The sequence below is a fragment of the Pungitius pungitius genome, chromosome 14, assembly GCF_949316345.1.
Source record: "Pungitius pungitius chromosome 14, fPunPun2.1, whole genome shotgun sequence".
In the NCBI taxonomy this organism is placed as follows: domain Eukaryota; kingdom Metazoa; phylum Chordata; class Actinopteri; order Perciformes; family Gasterosteidae; genus Pungitius; species Pungitius pungitius.
Window position 1 is genome coordinate 13,048,804 of NC_084913.1, and position 19,228 is coordinate 13,068,031.

The 19,228-nt window shown below is 44.0% G+C and overlaps 1 protein-coding gene across 8 annotated transcripts in view; it reads right to left on the reverse strand.

The window, feature by feature from the left end:
- trim9 (tripartite motif containing 9) overlaps positions 1 to 19,228 on the reverse strand; it is a 34,745-nt gene that overhangs the window by 4,815 nt on the left and 10,702 nt on the right. For 2 of the 8 annotated variants that reach the window (XM_037486350.2, XM_037486351.2), the window contains exons 2-9: positions 13,468 to 13,563; positions 13,075 to 13,218; positions 6,094 to 6,204; positions 5,355 to 5,508; positions 4,905 to 5,050; positions 2,690 to 2,828; positions 1,607 to 1,645; positions 319 to 622 (exon numbers count right to left, since the gene is read on the reverse strand). In XM_037486350.2, the coding sequence (XP_037342247.1) occupies positions 319 to 622; positions 1,607 to 1,645; positions 2,690 to 2,828; positions 4,905 to 5,050; positions 5,355 to 5,508; positions 6,094 to 6,204; positions 13,075 to 13,218; positions 13,468 to 13,563 (1,133 nt within the window). The remainder of the gene's footprint in view (positions 1 to 318; positions 623 to 1,606; positions 1,646 to 2,689; positions 2,829 to 4,904; positions 5,051 to 5,354; positions 5,509 to 6,093; positions 6,205 to 13,074; positions 13,219 to 13,467; positions 13,564 to 19,228) is intronic. The other 6 variants (XM_037486352.2, XM_037486353.2, XM_037486354.2 and 3 more) reach the window with 3 other exon arrangements.

The window sequence follows — 19,228 nt, forward strand, 5'->3', positions numbered from 1 at the left end:
CTCTAGATCAGGGGAGGCGCAAAATAAATTATTGTAGCAAAAAACTTGATTTGTGATGATTGAATTAATGATTTGGAAGTTTAAGCTCAGTAGCAGTTTCTGGAGCTTTCATCTGCCTCCAACGGTCTTTATTGGTGGACCACAAACACAGATATTTTCATGTGTCTAGTTGAATGCAGAACCTTCATTGGTGATGGAGTATTCTTAAACTGGTACGTCATTTCTCCACCTCTGTGGCGTTTCGCATGCCTCTCCAAAGACGCCTCTAAACGCTGTATTGGTGCAGGACAAGGACACACATCCCTGATGACTATTTACCTGTTGGTGTGCGAGTTGTTGTGCATGAACCAGGAGCGGTTGTTGTCCACGTACATGGCCCAGGCCTTGTCGTCCTTCCCCAGCATCACGTCCTTCAGCACGTCGCCCCTAGCGATTCCGAAGGCCGGGTCCGGGTGGTTGTCATAGCGATCGATGGTCATTTCCCAGTAATGGACGCCGCGGGAGAAAGCCGAGTTACCCATAACCACTCTGTCGTCGTAGCTGTTGCAGGACACGGTCAGATTGTCGTTGGAGAGGATGATGTCCTGGTGAGCGGATGCCGGGTCAAAGGTGAACCAAGCGACTGTTCACACACACAAACACATGGGAAGGGTTACTCACACTGTTGTTGAGCATCAGTGACGTCACTGACTGCAACACCTGATGATCATGACTTTACAAAAGGTGACATGGATCTACAGGCTGGAGGTTGGATGAGTTGGAACTAAGACTAAGAACTGGAGCAGGGGGAAAAGATTACTATTACTATTAAGATTAATCATTATTAGTATCATACACTACAACTTAATCTGTAACTTAAACACTAAAATCTTAATAATTTGTGTTATAAAATCAAATCTGTGTCAGACAGTCTGCAAATGATTAGTGATGAATGATCTGTTTTCACCGGCTTGGAGCACCACACAAGTGGGTTTATGACACCTAGATAATGAGTCAGTTGTGAAGAGGATCAGCTCAGCCAAAATACAAAACTCAAAGTGCAACACATAAATTTAATAGCATGATAATATCTTAATGTTGTGCTATCCCAAAGTAGCAAACAACAACAACAACAACAACAACAAAGGAGCATTTGATACTGCTTTAATTTATAGACCACAAGCAAAATCAATTTCATTAATTAAACGTTATATAATTTTGTGGAGCTGACCCTTTGGCTTCCTGTGAGCAACACATCACACTACAAGCCGGTAGATCAAAGTCTCATTACTTTGCGAACTGTTTGACTCAGTTTATTTTAAAGCTCTATACTGTATACAGAGAAATATGGAAGCCAAACAGATGAGAGGTTTGTGCTCTTTCTATATGGGCTGCACACGACTTGTTTGGATCACCATGTGCAGTAAGTTTTCATTACATCATTACATAGCTTTATTTCCCAATGGAAATAAAAGAAAAGACATTTATTAGAAGCCTGTATTGACCGTTTAATAAGTGCAGCCCACAGAGCAGCAAACTGCCCACCTGCTGGCTCGACAGTGAAGGACTGAACTGATGACACAGGCAATGGCAGCGAGGGGATCAGAGTGGAAACAGTCACCCATACCTGTGCCTATAGACTGAATATCACATGGAGGGAGTCCAGCTGAAATGTGAAGAGGAAGGGGGGGGGGTAAGAAAAGAGGAGAATGCAGCGAATCAGTGATGCAGAGTGCAGAGCGGGTCGGGGGGATGGAGCAGAGGGTAAAAAGCAAGTTTCATTGGAGAAGCTGCTTCAACTCAGCGGCCAAAACACCACAGAAGAGACCCTAGAGTCCAAAGCAAGGAGCTCCTAGAAACAGATCAGGGTAGAAGATAACAAGCACGACGGAGGAACTTCCTTCGCTCAAAGCATGGTCCAGTCCTGGTGAAGGATGTCACATCTCTGCAAAAACACTGAGTGGTTAGATCTCAGCTGAAAGCCGCTGAGTGCTCTGTCTGCGCCTTTCACGTCCACTTACAGAAGACAAGCAGAGCAGCATTTAACTAATGGGAAAGCAAGCACACAAGTGGATTATACACCAAGCAGCTGCTGTGGGATCCTGTACCTGGTTTGAAAACGCACCTTCAAACAGAATTCACATCCTGGTGCTGCTTTTGAGGTAAAACCTTGTTTGGAGGCTTTTACAGTTATTATTTTTGTGTTACATCAGAGATAAAAGAGGGCGAGGAGGTTTGATGTCAGGTTGTTGAAATCCTTTGGAAACACACAATTAAAAGCTCAAATGCATAGTTTAAAATGTGAAATAGCAAAATATGTAACTTTTCCAAATTGATTATAATAAATAAACCTGTTGAATAATGTCTTACATAAACCACAAACTTTCCTTGGATTTGTAATTTCAAAGAATTGTGACTGAGATTTATAGTAAGTGCAATGTCCTCTCTGGAGGACGAGCTATGCTTTTGGCACATATGTCGTACTAATAAATACGTGGATAAATACTGCTTCGTTTATAGCAGTACTGCCAGTGACGAAGCACTTATCATCTATCAGGCTTGAGTATCTCTTTCTGGATTCCAAATTTGTGGAAGCTGACAATTTTATTCCCAATACTGAATACTGAAGATCCGATGAATAAATGGATGCTTTCTTCCTCATTGGCAAACAGTAATTAGCAGCAAAAGGAGGAGATGATGCTTGACGTACTCTCCGAGGTCTGCATGATCAGTGTCTTGCTGTACTGGCCCACTCCGCTGCCATTGAAGGCCTTCACTCTGGACTTGTACGTGCTGTTGAAGTGGAGCCCATCCACTGTGCATATGGTCTCCGTCCCCACGTACACTTCCTGTAAAGACACACAATGCTTCCTGTTAAGCTCGGAAGTATGACACTGAGGGTTCTGCTTCTTCTTCACCCCGCACAGCTCTGCCTTTGGAAGGAGCCTCCCGTTTGGATCCCAGGCGGCGGGTACGAGCCAGAGCGCAGGTTTGTACAACTGAGCGTGGGCGAGGCAGCCCACACTCAGGTATAAATAGACACGGGGACGTACAACTCGCCAAGCTCAGTGTGGCGCTGCGTTGGCGAGCCTCAATGACTCACAGGAGAAATAAAAAAACTTCCCTCGCAATTTAGAAAGCCAATGGCTGTTTGGCCAAATGCAGCTGGGGATGAAGGTATGACCTGAGATGATTTGAGTTAAAGTCAAAGAGATGCACATGCTGGGGGAAGAAAACAAAGTAAGTAGGTTCCGAACAAGCTCTGCGTACTGTATGCAAACACAATGCTCTTTCACACAATAGTGGGCTCAAGGAGCAATTAAGGATGGAGTATCCTGCTGTAGACAGGCAGACAGGATAATCCGATAATCCAACACGCAATCTCTCAGTGGGTGGAGAACGGCACAATCTTTTGAGCCACTTACATCTCTGTGTAGAAACTCGTCATTATATAAGTAGCATATTGATGTTAAAACATTAACATGTTTAGATTGAAACATCCATTTTGTACCAGGAGTTGGGATTGAACCCACGAGGACCATGTGCATTGGATCTTAAGTCAGATACGTCAACCACTCGGTAACACTGATACTTCTTTCCATTCTGATAAACTGGAATTGAATGCTCACAGCCAGCAGGCAGGCAGGTGGCGGTTTGGATGTAAACGATCATCATACAACAGTTGTGATTGAGACGGGGCTGGACGAAGGCTCTCAAACTGGCAGCATGCTTTAGAGACGAGAGACTGAAGGTCAGTGGCTGCTTTTTCTAAATTCAAACCCCGGCTGGCTGTAGGAACAGCTGCTGGACCCCGCCCTCCAACAGGAGCGCATTCAGCTGATGCTCTGAGTTTAGAAGCCTAGCCTTGTCATACAGTAGACATAGTAGTAGTACTAAAGTAGACATTTTTTTTACAGTTTCTATAAAGTCTAAAAGTGCAATATCCAATTGGAACAGTTTACGCCATAAAGCAAAAGGTCCAATACTTGGATTATTATATAAAAGGTTTTGGTGTCTTTTAGTGAAAGGATCTGGTTAATACTTCTGTCCGTGTGTTCTTGTGTGTGTGCACATCAAGCATTCAAATGATGTCGACCACTTTAACAATGTGTCACCAACAGTTTACAAGGAACTGATGGTGATGTTAATGAGCTTTTGAGAAGATGGCAACCAGAAGGCTGAGATTGAAATATAGCGGATTTTTCTTGTTTTTCATTAGCCCTTTAAAACCCAAGCTGTTCTTCTGAGATTACCTAAACTAGGCAGGGAGTTTAACCTCACTTTAAGAACGTGGTAGGATCTTCCATATTGATTGTTGTGAGGGCAGCTGGACTGCATGTCTGTCGAGGTCTGATGCAAATATCCTCTGGCATTGTATTGAAGGTGGTGTTCAGGGGGTTTAAGTTGCTGTTACAGCAAAGCAGCGGCCTCGATGCAGAGAGAACGGGGGTCTCGGATGGATTACATGCCCTGAGGGGGTATAAATACGGCTTTGGTCCCAGATCACACTTCCTGTGGGATCATCCCTGCATTACAGACCCTTTCTCCTGGCGTTGTGTCACTCGATGCCTCACTACAGTGTGTCACATGACTTGCTCTCATACCACTCAGAGCCGTGCCTTACGAGAGAGCAATCGAGGGATTTTGGCAACAAAGCAGTTCTTTCACATTCCCCGGGCTGAGTTGGTGTCCTCCCCGGCGCCAATGAAGGCGCCTTTGTTGAGAAAGACGTGGGCGCTGCTGCGTAAAGGTGAATTATCACTCTAACTGGTGCGGTTTTTCACTTTGTGTCTTGTATTCTAAATGGAAATCCAACAAAGGCCCCCCTGTTGAACTTTCACTTCTAACAAGTTGGTCTTTTAATAAAGTTGACATATAAATCCCCACTGAAGGAGACAGAAGAGCACCTGCGCAGGGGAACCTACCCTGAAAGGCCCGTTGTTTCCATCGTCCAGCTCCAGGATGTATCCCTCCACGGCGATGGTGGTGAGCGGCGGCTGTTTCCATGACAATGTGGCGCTGTTGTTCTGGGTGCAGCATTCCTCCAGCTGGAGCATGGGAGCAGCTGGGACTGAGGAGGGGAGAAACACGGGCACCATTACAGCCTGGTGAGATATGAAAGGACAGCCGTACATTTTTACCAATACATACACACATGATATGACTCTGCTGTGCACCGACGCCTGCTCGGTATTTATCATGTATAAAAAAAGAGTGTACAGAAATACATTTTAGAAAGCTACTCTATATATCACAGGTTTCATCATTAACATTTAAACAATTGTCGTGGTAAAACCAACCAATGGCCACAGAGAATCTCCTTCAGCAGAGACTCTATATACATTCCTCAGATACTGTTATCTCCTCTCTTATACCTTTCATCTGGACAAAGTCCAGCTGGTGGATGGTTTGCAGGAGGGGTCCGCTGTCCAGAGTGAGGTCAAAGTCGCTGTTCATCCGGGGGGTGAGGGTCCCCTTCCCCCACTGGCCCTCCGTCACGTGGACCCTCCGGATCAAAGCGTCGGAGATCTGAGGACAACAAGGAACTGACTGATACTCGCCAATAACAAAAACTGCACAGGGAACCAGAAAACACCACAGATTTCCCCCAAAAACTGAAATAAATGCAGCCATCAGCTGGAGATGCAAAGACGAGAATGAAAATGTAAAGATGTGTGCAACCAAGCAAGTAATCCAATTTAAGAATAACATCTAATAGCGATTAGTGCCTTTTATTTAATATCTGTGAAACTTGTATTTCTGCCATAAATATTAAATAACATAATTTAAATGTAATTCAATGTATGCTATCAACAACCTGTGATGCTGTGTTTGCTCATCCTTTTATCAGATTCCGCCACCAAAGTAAACACAGAAATCATAAAAACTATTCAATGTGAAGATGTCAAGTAACTTTGATTTTAACGAGTTGAAATTGCCCAGAAAAGGCTGTATAAACGTCTTCTGTCAACAGAGTGTATCTTGGGCTCATGGGTTATAAATGTTCAAATCGAAGCTTTGAAACATTGTGATCCGCTTTATCGCTGCAAATTGGGAGATGAAAAGCTCAAGCTGTAGCTTCTAGAAGAATTAGGAAGTTGTGGTGCATCGTACCTGCAGGAAACCACTGGGGTCATTCTCCTTGATGACCTCCAGACAGTACTCCATCAGCCCCGTGGTCTGACGCAGCTTCACCGTACAGTGGGAGATCTGATCCCGAACCACCTGGGAAGAAAAGAAAAAAGAAGATAAAATAATGGAGAAGAAAAGCAGAAACACCCACGAGGAAATCAAGTTTCCAATAACAAGCATATACGGGAGATAATCATATGTTAATTATAACCCTTTCCATGTAATCACTCTCAAGTGGAACATGAAGAAAATGCACAGAGCAGGTTTAATAAAGTGCACAAGGATGCAGGGTATGCAGAGGGGAGAAATTATGCAGAAGGTGGCAAAAAATGTTGATAAATCTGGGAAGAAAAGAGACAAAGGAGAAAAGTGGAAAAGATAAATGGCTGCAAAGAGAGCTCAAGACAACAAAATATGACAACAATGTAGGGAAAAGGACAGAGAAAGAAAAGAGGGAGGCTGGCAGGAGGAGTCTGGAGAACACAGATGAAAAGATTGTTAAGGGATGAAGAGAAGCCGAGTGAGACGAGCTCCAGGACTACCAATAATGAGATTAGCAGCAGGATTGTCAAAGTGATTGATTGAGTCATTTTCCCCTCCTGAGACTTCGCACACAGATTGAGGGGTGACGAGGAGGCCGAAGGGACATCTGCGACCTGTTATTGACGTTACCGGAAGGAGGGTGACATTTTGTTTTCACGCGCATGGAGGGCTGTGAGCATCACAGGCTACATTAGAGAGGACAAGCCTCTCCGTCTTTATGAGCGGCGACACACCAAAAACATGCAGCAGTTTTGGAATTCCCTGCTGTCAGTCAGCCCGCCCCCATATTCATGATGAATCATAATGAATCGTCCTGTAAAATGATCTGAACGAAAGGGAGCAGCTTTAAATCAATAAGTGGAATGCTCTTTATTGCACATGAAGCAGTGTTGTATTGGTTTGATTGGATATTAGATAGACTGCGTAGATACTTCTCTCTACTGGTGACACTTCTGATGTCCACAGAGCTCTGCAGCTCTACAGTGTCAAATAAACAGAGGTGCTGGACGAAGGGTTGCTAGGTAACAGAAACTTCACTGTTGCTATCCGAGGGACTGAATGGAGAGGAAAATCCTTTTTCTGCAAACCAAAAGTACATGAAGATGATTTACTGATGACTGCGGTCACAGTGTAAAGACTTTCATGATTATGAAGTATATTGTATGTAGCATTACTGTAAGATACATATAGCAGGTTTTCAAAGAAGTATATATGGGCAATGTATTGCAAGAGCTATGTATAATATTAATCATTTTTCTAGATATTCAATCAGGAGACCTTTTTTTGGCTTGAGACTGAAACCCTGACGAATGCCTTTCCCCTCATGAATCTGTAAGGCAGTCTTGCATACTGAATGTAAAGTGTGCACATTTTGATTGTGGGCAAACTGGCAGCATCATCTTTCATCTAGTGGTGACACGGACGCAGCGGTGCATCATTTAACCAGGTAACATTCAGTTTACTTTTATCACAAATGAGCTTTTTTTGCAGTCTGTGATGAGCTGGGATAATAACTTTGCTTTTTCAGTTTGCAGTCGAGGGCACGACATCATTTATCATTTAATGTGCTTCATTCAAATCCTCAGAGAATGGAAAATCCTCGGTTCCCAGTTTGGATTGTTTAGGAGGCGGACTGTTTTAACTGACCGCAGTTAAATAACGATTTTTTCTTGTGGTTTACTCACCTCCTCCTCATTGTGTGTTCATGTGCTCATATCTGCTGGAAAACCAGGGAACGCAAATGTATCTGCAAACTGCTGTTGCGCGGTGTATCGATAGTAAAAAGATGCCGTGTTCAAACGATACAATGTGGCCTACTTTGAGCAGTGAAAGGGCAAAATGCGGATGTTTTTTTTATTACTATTATAAATAAATATAACATTATCGAATACTGTTATTGATTTGTGTATTGTAGCGTAAGTATTGGTTATCATGATATTTATGGCAGGGATTGTATCAAAGTCAAAATGTTGGTATGGTGACCTGACTAGAAACGAGTCAATCCAGTTTTTTCTGAAGTCACAATCTGGATATATGTGCTGACCCCTTCCCTCTGTGGTAAAAGGCTGCAGAGATAATTAAAGACCCGAAAAGCTTCTGTCATTTCACAGTGAGACAGCGTGAACTTAACAGAACCCAACATAAAAATGGGTTAGGGTAAAGGTAAACTCCATTTGTTGAGACCAAATAAAATTAAATACAGGTCGGATAGGACTCTAGGAGGGAGATGTTAACTGCAAAAAACACACTTTCAAGTGAATGAATATTTACACACACAGAAAATCATTTTCTAATTATTCCCCCTTTTAGTGCTGTAATCAATGGGAGGAGGAGCGTGCTTAACCCCACTTCCTACAGTGAGGGGGAGAAATCAAATACCCCCCTCTGATGATTCAGTTTGTATTTCTCTGGCTGGGTGCAAAAGCCTCCCTGCTGAACATCCACAGCATGAAGAGTTCCTCACTGCTGTCGCTGCCTGTTTGACAATCAGACCTCTGCACACATGCAGCCGGAATCTCAATCTCTCAATTCATAAAGGACAATATGCGTGGAGGGATTTTGCGGCACGTTTGGATCCAATCTTTCCTGCTCCATCCTTCAACACTCACTGCTGAGCAGCTTCTCTCAGCATTCCACTCATCCTCTCCTGAAATCTGCTGTTGTTCAGCTCTGGAAGAAGATTTAAAAAGCTGCCAGTGGAGACGCGGCTCTGCCGGCGGGTCAGCAGATAATCAGTGCACGGGCGATTGGTTCACCTGAATTAAACACAAAACGAAGGGACAGCAGCAGCATGAGGTGGGAGGAGGAAACAAAGCATCACGAGAGAGGAAAAAAGTGGGGGTAGTGAATGAAAAGGACATCGGTAGAGGGCAGAGTGGGCCGTGGAAGTGGGACACGGACTCTGCAGGTGCAGGGATGAACGGAGTCGCATGACATCTGTGGCCGTCATGGCATGGCGATTAAACCATCCCAAACAAAGAGAAGATATCAGAGGGCTGAAATAATCATTTAAATGGTATTCATGTTAAAGCAGGTTTTTCTGTTACATTTCTCCATCTACTGAGAGCTGCGATGTCCACTCTTACTCATTGAACCATGTTTCTACTCTCGCTTTAAAACGAGCTGCTGAAAGATGGCAACATGTTCAATGATGGTAATTCTTCTATTTAAAACCTACAATACACTGACACTCTATCACCATGTAATGATTCGGCAAAAAAAAAGAACAATATGACCTTACATTTAGAGATTTGCTTATGGCGGCACCTTAAGCATGTACATCCAACATTAAATCTCCTTTTAGCTCCGTGTTTTCAGTTTCCGCCCCCTCCGGAGGGACATGTCTGACCCTTCAGCAACCAAATGCTCCACTGTGTTCGCCAGCTAGTCTCTAACTCTGTCTGTTTACCATACAGGTTGATTTACAAGAGGGGGGGGGGGGGGGGGGGGGGTGGCCTGCATGGTGCAAGCCCTCTGAGACTCGTACAATCTAAAAGAGTTGTTTAAATGTATGTACCGTCAACAGCCAAACGTGGCCAAACATTTACAAAATGGGCCAAGAATATTCATTCTTATTGATTATCTTCTTTCTGTTTCAATGATTAGGTCACTGCGGCATCAGGCCCCTGATCTGAGCTTTACAGCAGCAGCACCTCCTGAGTTACAGTCAGATACATAAGACTTTGACATTATGGGGATGATTCGACATAATGAAACTGACATGCCGTGACAGAAGGAGAGAGAGGGAAGATAAAGATGAGAAGCACAATGGATGGAGGCAAAAGAGCAGAGGATGAGAGGAGGATGAGCAAAGAGACAAGTAGGAAGACAAGAGGGACTGTGATGGGAATCGTGAAATCAAACCGCTACGAGATGAAAGGCAGAAGAGCAACGGGATTAAAATGGCGTCCTGCTTTGTAGCCGATATGTCACACGCTGCACAGACGGTCAGAGAAAGTGACGAGGGCCACATCCACTAACGCTGAGACGGCAGGGAGGACGCAGGGGGCTTCCTGTTGGGCACCGACGTGTCTCTCACTCAGACGGATGCACAGAAAATGCAACAGAAAGATGATCATAGAAATGTGTCACCGAGTTATAAGTTAACTTGATTGTTTTGTCTATGAAATGTCATTAAACGGTTGCGTATTCTGACCTACACTCCAAAGCCAAAATGTACAATAAAATAAAACAAAGACAAGTGGCACATTTTTACAGTGTATACGCCTAAACTAGCTCAATAAAAAAAGGATACGATGATGAGCGCTCAAACAATTAAACCATGTCTACAGACTGGGAAAATAATCAACAGCCATTCAGCAGCCCCAGATATCTTCTGTTATGTATCGTTATAGTACGAACAAAAAACAAGACGATGGAAGTGTTGAAGTAAAACTGGGAGGGACGCTGTTTGTCATTATTAAGACTGCATGAGTCATTATTAATCAATGATGCAGCCTTGTTATTCATGGATCCACAAAAAGTACTTTCTGAAAAGCAGAAATACTGAAAAATAATATCCACACTGAAGCATGTTTAATATTTCATGCAGATCCTCTCAAACCCATGGCGGCAATAAACAGGGTTGTTGAATGAATTATTCGTCTTGTTATAATATTTCCCCAATTCATCTCTGTACAGTCAAAATGAATGAATGAGGGATTGAAAGAGGAGGAATCTGGGTAGCAGGGACCCCCTGGAGCAACACGTTTAGTCAGGTGACGGGGGGTCAACAGGGAAGTCAGCAAATCACTACAGTGGAATTAAAAATAGCCTTGATGCAGCCGTGCTCATTAAACAACCCGAGCTGGGCGTGCAGAGGACAAATCATCTGGTGGCAAAGCCAGAAGAACTTTGTGTTTCTCTAATGAGCCCTCAGAAGACTTTCCTCATCAGTTCACTGCTGACTCCCACATGACATACAGTTAGACGGGGTGACCGCTCAGTGCAACACCCTCCGCTGGTTTTCCTCCGCTCCCAGTCTCACTGCAAATAACAATCTTCACCTGAAACATATATCCGTGTAGTATATCTCCAGAAAATACTTGGCTGGTTCGCCATGGCAATAAAGTGCAAAACAGCGCTGTACTGATGCTTGAGGGAAGGAGCTCTTGTAATCGCTCAGTGTGACAAACTGCCATGAAGCCGCCTTCCTCCTCTGCTGAACAAACGCGGGTCAGTCCTCCTGATGTGCAGGACGAAAACGGAGGCTGACTCATGTTATTAAAGCGCCTCGCCTCCACAGCTTTCAAACAACACGCTCACCACGTCCCGGTTTCCCGTGGCGACGGGGCTTTGTCGTCGGCGTGGGGGACCAGAGTGACATGAAAAGAGAAGTGAGCTGCAGCAGTTTGAATTATTATTTAATTTTGATTTGTTTAAATGGCTTCCTCACACATTAGTTTGTTAATTGGCCGCATGCGTATAAGATGCATAGCATGCATTTCTTTTTATGCAACCATCTGGTTTTTCATATGTGAATGCATCCCCCGATGTGATGTTACACTAAGGGCTACATTAACATCAGGGGTGCATCAGAACAGAAATGTGTCTCGTTTAATTACGGCTGGAGGACGACTTCCTGCAACTGAGGCGCGTGCTGATGAAGCAGAAAGCATCCCGTCGACTGGCCCCGTCCAATTACTGCAGGTGAACTCCAGAGCAACAAGTGGTGCCTGCTGCCGCTAAAATCTACTACAAATGATCCCCGCAGAACAGGTGAAAAGGAGAGTTTGTGGCATCATCGGCTGCGTGGGACACTCGGGTGATGAAAGCCGCGTCCTCGAGTGAGCGCGGCTCGTAATAAAGGACACCAGATCTGACATTAACACTCAGCGAGCGACACGCCAAGGCACTGATCTGTTGGCCGACGGGATCCACGCTGAGATACGTTAACATTCTGTGTCCGACGCCCCACATTAAACACCCATCCATCACTTAACAACCAATCAATCGGTGACAGACCACGGTTTGCATTTCGAGCGTGCAAAATGGCGGCCAAAAGAAGGTCCTGCAGATCTGAAACCCTGCGAGCACATAAAAGGGATCGCGTCTTTAATTATGATTGTTGTGAGAGGTTTTATATTTCTAACCTGCAGTACACTGCTCAGAGTGCCATTGTGTCCTGGTTTCTTTGCAGAGGGGAGGATGGTGGTCAGATTCACATTTTTCTTTACCCCTCAATATACTTGTTGAGGCCCAATTGTCTGATGGTACTAAGCTAAAGTTAATCATTTTGGTATATACACCAATTTGCTTTCTTGCGAGTGTTAGTTTGACACCACTCTTAAATTTGTACTATGAAGCTACAGCCAGCTGCTGGTGAGCTTAACAAAGACTGGACCTATGGCTCCGTCTTCATAGAATCCGAATGAGTTGCATGGAAAAAGGTTTCTCAGTTTGTCAGTGGTTTGTGAGGCACTTACATGAAATGCCTCAGATCTTAATATTTCATATATATATGGAGAAAAGATCACAAAATGTGTTTCAATGTACAAGCGTGCTTACATGAAGCCTTGCACAGGCCGTGTTTCTCAAACCACCTACACGTGTGAAACCTTGATTCTACAGAGCGCCCGGGCATGAAATTGGATGCTGTACAGCACAAATGTATCTCTCCCTCCGCCTCCACCTCCTGTTACGTATACCCCCCCATTCAATGTGTTGAAGACAAAATGTGGTACTTAACGTCTCTTAAATCAGTGGAATCCAGTTTCACGCGAGAGCATTTCAATCTTAAAAATGCATTGAGGAAATTTTCAAAATGGGAGAGTTGCAGAAACATTTTATGAAACAAAACATACCACTAATATTTACATTCATTTCTGTCCTCAAGTAGCAAACACTCTGTATTGATATTGGCTGTATTGATGTGATTTTCAAGAAGCCACCTCATTCATCCCGAATATTCTTGTCGCTCACCTTCAGCTTGTGCTCGTGCTCCTTGTTTACTCGAGCCAGCAGCTGGGCCTTGCGTCGGTTCAGGGCGTCGATGAGGGCGTCGCACTGCGCCACCAAACAGGCCTCAAACTCCACTCCGTTCTCCTGCAACGCAACAGGCACAGGCTGAAAAGAATAACGCATCTAATAGACAAAATATAAATGCAGGAGCTTTCAATTCATAACATACAGAATGCAAGCACTCAGTGCAACGTAATAGCAGCACACAGAGATTAATAGAGATGAGAAGATTTACAGGTCATTTGATGCATCTTCATTCACGAGTCAATGCGTTGTTGTTGCAAAGGGTTGTTGGACGAGGACGCTGGGGGCACAGCCCCTGTGGTCTGCATGTGGTTGTGTGTTTTGAAGTACCTGGATGTGTTGCACCATGTTTCTCAGCTGAATCAGGAACTCTTTGGCCTCAGTGGCTCGGTCTGACAGGCCGTTGAGGGCTTGAGACAGTTGACCCTGCGGAGAGCATGGAGGGAGGAGGTCAAGGGATGGAGCAGCAGCAGCAGCCATGGAGTCATACGGGTTTGTACTGCATTCACATTATCATAAAGCAACACTCACATGTACTGAATCCTCAGAAACAAACACCAGAAAACATAAAAGTCACAATAGTGACTGTCAGGCTATGTGACATACAGTATATAGCCAAAAGGAGGTTACATTTTCAATTAACAAAATGATTAGAGTTCATTAGCTGCTTTATTGGCAGCTTTATCCGACTCAAACGGCCAATCCGTTGGAAGTGGTGATGAAGGTTTTTGTAGTTTTGACTATTTAGATATTTACAATTCAAGTCCTCCTAAATAAATCCTTCATCTTGATTCATGCATTTTTAAGAAATAGATATTAAACAGGACCTTTGACATTGAGAAGAAAGACACATGGAGGCAGCACAGAGGGCCCTCCAAGCAGCTTATTGTTATTTTAAAAGCAGATTGCCAGACCAATGGGGCATGTTAAGTTAAAAATGTATAAACAACATCAATACAGCCAGCATGCTGTGAAAATCTTTCCAGTTTTGGGTGAACTCAAATTCACATACAAAAGCGGCTTTTCATCGCTGCGGAGAAACTGACATTTTGAAGACTCAAACTTTTCACCCTGGAGACACAATGGACTTTAAGCTTCATTCTCACACACCAAATGACATTTCCAACTGAAGCTAAGATGATTTATGTACAACAAGGCTCGTGACTTGTGAATTGTTTTATTATTAGATTGTAGTCCCTGGTCATGTGGACCAGAGCTTTGTGCATGTGACGGGAAATACCATTTCTTTGGATGCGTGCAATGACACACGAATGCTGCTGTTTGGACAGCGGGGAAGAGAGAGAGAGGGCGTTTGTGTACGTGAAGCGAGGTTGTGTGAACAAAGGGGTGACGGAGCGAGAGGCCTGACCCTGTGGGAACCACGTACGGTTGAGTTAACAACCATCAACTTGTCTCCTGAGAGGAAAAGAGGGTACCGGACAAAAAGAAAAGAAATATCTCTCCCACTCTGGAAAAGACCAATTCTAGCTTATACAGTGAAAAAAACTGTAAAGAAACAACTGTGTCAATGCAGCTCTGAGTGTTCAAAGGGGAATGTGTCTGTGGGGACCAACAGCTGACCTCTGACCTTAGAGTTTGGGAAACCATGACAGCTGCCGCTAACACGAGTCTACTGCACCAAAGGGACAGTGTGGGCCGGTCACAGCTGAGCAAAGACTGAAATGTAAACTTCTCAGTATCAAACTTCCTCTTTGTTAACTTGGGACTCGTATCTCAACATCTCGAGAGACACGAACAAAAAGAGACGTTCTGAAGAAGAAGTCTCTTAAATGTACATACTTCAGAGGACAAATGGGCTTTTAAGGAGTGGGATTTTAAAGCTGCATCTGATTTTCACTAATGCTAAGGGAAAATAATGTTGGAAAATGTTTGTCCCAAGTTCCGTAGCTCACGTATCTCTTCATTTCTTATTCAGTTTGACCGACCTTGTAAAAGTAAAAGGTATTCAGTCTAGCAAAAACAAAAACTGATCGATGAAGAAGTTAGTTCAACAAAGCAGAAATCAATAAATGTTTCACTGTGTGCTTATTTGTTCCCTTAACGCAAAACAAATGAAAAAGTGTTGCAGTTAGGTCGTAGGGACTTTGTTAAAGAAGGAGACATAATAAATACAGACAAACCAAGATAGGATGTGATAATGTGAGCCGGGCTAGAAGTCTCCCTGTTTGCAATCTTTGTGCTAAGCTATACGCTGTCTGTCTGTACGCTTCATAATTAAATTAAAGAGTGGCATCGATCTTCTCATCGATGGCAAATACATTTTCCAAAACATCCCACTATTCTTTAAATTTGACTCACGTTGATGAACGTGTGAATGGAAGACATTTCAACAGAACACAAGTCGCATCCTTGTTCGCTCCGGGTCAGCCTCGTCTTCTGCAATAAGACTACTTCTGATTCCCTGAAACCTCCGTTTCACTCCATCATTCTAAGATCCGGCCGATCAAGTCGTCCAAAACGTTCCCTCAGACTCCGGCGGTTTCATTACACATCAGCCGAGTCACTCACACCTGCCCTCTTAGCTCGTCCTAAATGGGAGTTCATTTCCTCATTCAGCGTTCTCATTTTCCTCTCTGTGATACAGCGAGGGACGTGGAGGGAGCTCCCGGCCTCGCGTCGCCCGGTTACCAGTCGGCATACGGGCCGGGACACAGCCGATGGAATGAGAAGCCCTCGATTGTCTGGAGGCGTTTCTCCAGATGGGTTTGAGATCCTGCAGAGCTGAGGCCGATCTGTGCCATGAAAACAGAGGCTGTTTTGTTTCTGCACAGCTTGCAGCTACTTCTTGCCTGGGGGGGGGACAACAGGGCCATGGCGGGCAGGTCAGCACATGGAAAGACCGACCAAAGCAACCAATGGGATGAAAATCTGCATGGGATAAACGCCATAAGCTTCACGGTGTGACTGATTTGACAAGCCTTGGTCATCACTGAAAGGGTAACTATAACAATTCACATCACCTAGAAAATCAAGTTTCTCCTTACTCCTCCATTAATCCTCCTCCTGCATTTCTAGTGTACAGTTCAAGGAACATTTTTATTTTTCTCTTATTATACCGTTCTTGCATTTATGTTTAATATACTTGAGCATGTTGGTTTGCATGTTGGGAGCTTTGAAGTAAAGCTGGTCGTATTACATCCACCAACTTGGCAGATCAATCCCAAAGTCTGACCTCCGCTTGATGGAAGTCAATGCGCAATAGACATTCAGATTCCCCCACCAGATGTTGTGGTTCTGCAAAGAGACGTCCTATAATTATGGAGGAAATGACCATACTTCGGATTTGTTACCTCAGTAAACACACTATAAACTACTTAACACTGAATGATGTTTATTTAGTAAATGACGGTTCATGTGGACGAAAATGGACCATGGAGTCCGTTTAGGGCGGCTTTAGTGTGTTGGCCATAATGCAAGATGGCACCTGTCAAATGGACGAAATAGGGGCCAAAATGACGAGATTTCCATCGTTGATGAGAACTTTTATTTGGCTTATAAGAGTGTGTTCTCAACACTGCATACATCAATGCAAAGCACATTCAACTTTAGGCCAGAGAGGGGGATGCTGGAATGTTTGCAATGAGCTACGGAGGATGCGTTGAGGTGGTGGTGGTGGTGGAGGGGGGGGGGGGGGTTCGGAATGTCGCTGCTTTTTGGGAGCGCTAATCATCTCAGTAATTAATCCAAGTGGGAGCACATGTATGGCATGAATAATTCACAGGCGCCTCCAGGGCCATTCGGCGTGTTTCATTTTCTCTCTGCGGCCGAGCGAACTCACCAATCTGTCACAGGAAAGCACGGATGTCAGAACGGCATCACAGCCAATTTGGATTAAAGCCACCACTAGGAAGTGGGAAGTGCAGAGAGAGAAAGAGAGGGAGGGGTAATGTCACTGCTAAGCGCCTAAAGCTGCAGCGGAGGGAAAGCATTACTCCTCAAGCTAATTTAAAAACACAGATATATATATTAATGTGTCCACGGGAAAAAGGGACTTTGAGTTCCCATAACCTGCTTTCAAAAAGCAGAGTTACCTCGTTTTAATGTTTTAAGTACCCTGTTGTTATTCTCTGAGCTTTATCCAGTCTCTTGAGCCCTGTTTCATCCTGTGTGGAGCCTAATGCACAGCCTTTAGGTGCACACAGTACACCGCCGCCCACGGAGGCCAAAGGTCAACTTCTGGTGACAGAAGGAATCAAACAGACGTCTTTCAGTCAAACGCTACCATCAAAAAAAAACAAAAATGTTAATTAGCACAGCTTGATAACTTGTTGTGTTTCCCCTCCAGTTATCAGGAACCAGAGACATGAAAGGTTGTGGTTGTTTACACACGCTGCCCTCAGAGAATACAGTTTGAAATATTAAGCGGGCCACTTGTGTTGTTAAAAGTTAAGCTCTTGCATCCTCCTTAACTTGCTGGAGGAGTTATGATTCGGGCCGATTCTGACACTCAGTTCCCGTGTGAAACCCATCCTACACAAGCAGACCCTAAGTGGCTGGTGCATTATTCATCGCTTAAATCTGCCGTCATCAATAATGCAGAAGAAGTCGTTAACTTTCCACACACACACACACACACACATCGGAAAAGCCAATGAAAGGAGGATATTTTAAAGTTGCCACAGCTTTTTTTCATGTCGGAGGCAGAGTCCTTATTCTACGGAGGCCTGGGACAGCACAGCAGGATGTGGGGCAGGAGGGATCTATTCTCGTCGGCACTGGATTCATTCGGCGATGGGAGCGTCTTCTGCACAAGGCTTGGTTGTCTGTACACGGTGATCTCGTCTCAACGTGTCAAACACAACCAATGGAGTACGGAGAAAGGTTGAAGTGTGTATTGCTTGACATGTGGGAGAGGAAGAGCGAGGACGACCTGCAGACCATTCAGTCAGGTGTCAGTTCCTCTCCTCTTTGAACAGAGCATTTATTGAGTGGAAATAACAATCCTGCAAAGTTTAATTATTATCATTTTCCTGATGTTTTTCTGCTAGGTATGAAGCAGCTTTTATTGCATTAACTCCTCAGTGTATGTGGGCTCTGTCTCCCACACAGAGTAATGGAGGCTGCTTTGAATCATACACGGTCAGACAAAATGGATGATAAACAAGAAAAGACCAGTTATTGCCATGTGTTAATGGCGATAAGGGTGAAAGTTGTGTTAAAAGCAGGTGCAACAGGAGAGTGAGAGAGCTTTGATGACGTGCTGTTTGTTCATGCCCACGCAGATCAGAGAAAAGGTCTCATCAGGCAACATAAGTGAAAACACCTGTGTGCATGTGTGCATGTGTGCGTGTGTGTGTGTGTGCGTGAGCTATGTATGGCTAAGACTGAACCAATTTAAAAATGAGGGGTTATGCAATTCCAGACATGCATTGATTGAATGTGGATATTAATAGCAGAGCGAGGTGGCATGTAACAGTCGGACACAACCTCAACCGCTGAGGGGCCGCCATGTTGATATTTTTGGAATGTATTTTGATTGGCTGAACGGCTGTTTAGGGCTAGTATATCCTAAATGCACTGTTGTTTCCTCAATTAAAGAAGAGAATGATCAAGGCGTTCACTTTTTATGATTTCATGATCACTTCTATCTAAACTAAAGAAAGCTGAGAAATTGATGGCATTTTTTAAAATAAGATAGCTAAATATATTGTTTAAGAAGGTAATTGTGTCTAAATTGTTGCCATGGATACCGGCAGTCAAATATAAAAGGAGAAATGAAAACTCTTCATCTGCGGCCCAGATTTCAGGTTGAGCCTGATATCTTACTTTATGTCCTCATTTAATGTGGGCTGGCTGTGTGAGGGCAGCATAATGAATTACTCTGTGTTGGAACCAACTAATCTGATCACTTACTTAAAAGACAAAGCCAAAAACAACCTTCGTGAGAAATTGGCACATTGGAATTTTTATCTCTATCTCCAAGTTTGGAGTAGGTTGAAATATTCAGCTGGTCTGTGTTCCCATCCAGAAAATAATCATATAGATATGAATAAGGGTGACGAGATGCCAAACATTCTGTCCATCCCTCAAACTGCACGAGACGTTTGGCTTCCCTGATCACTTGCTCTCT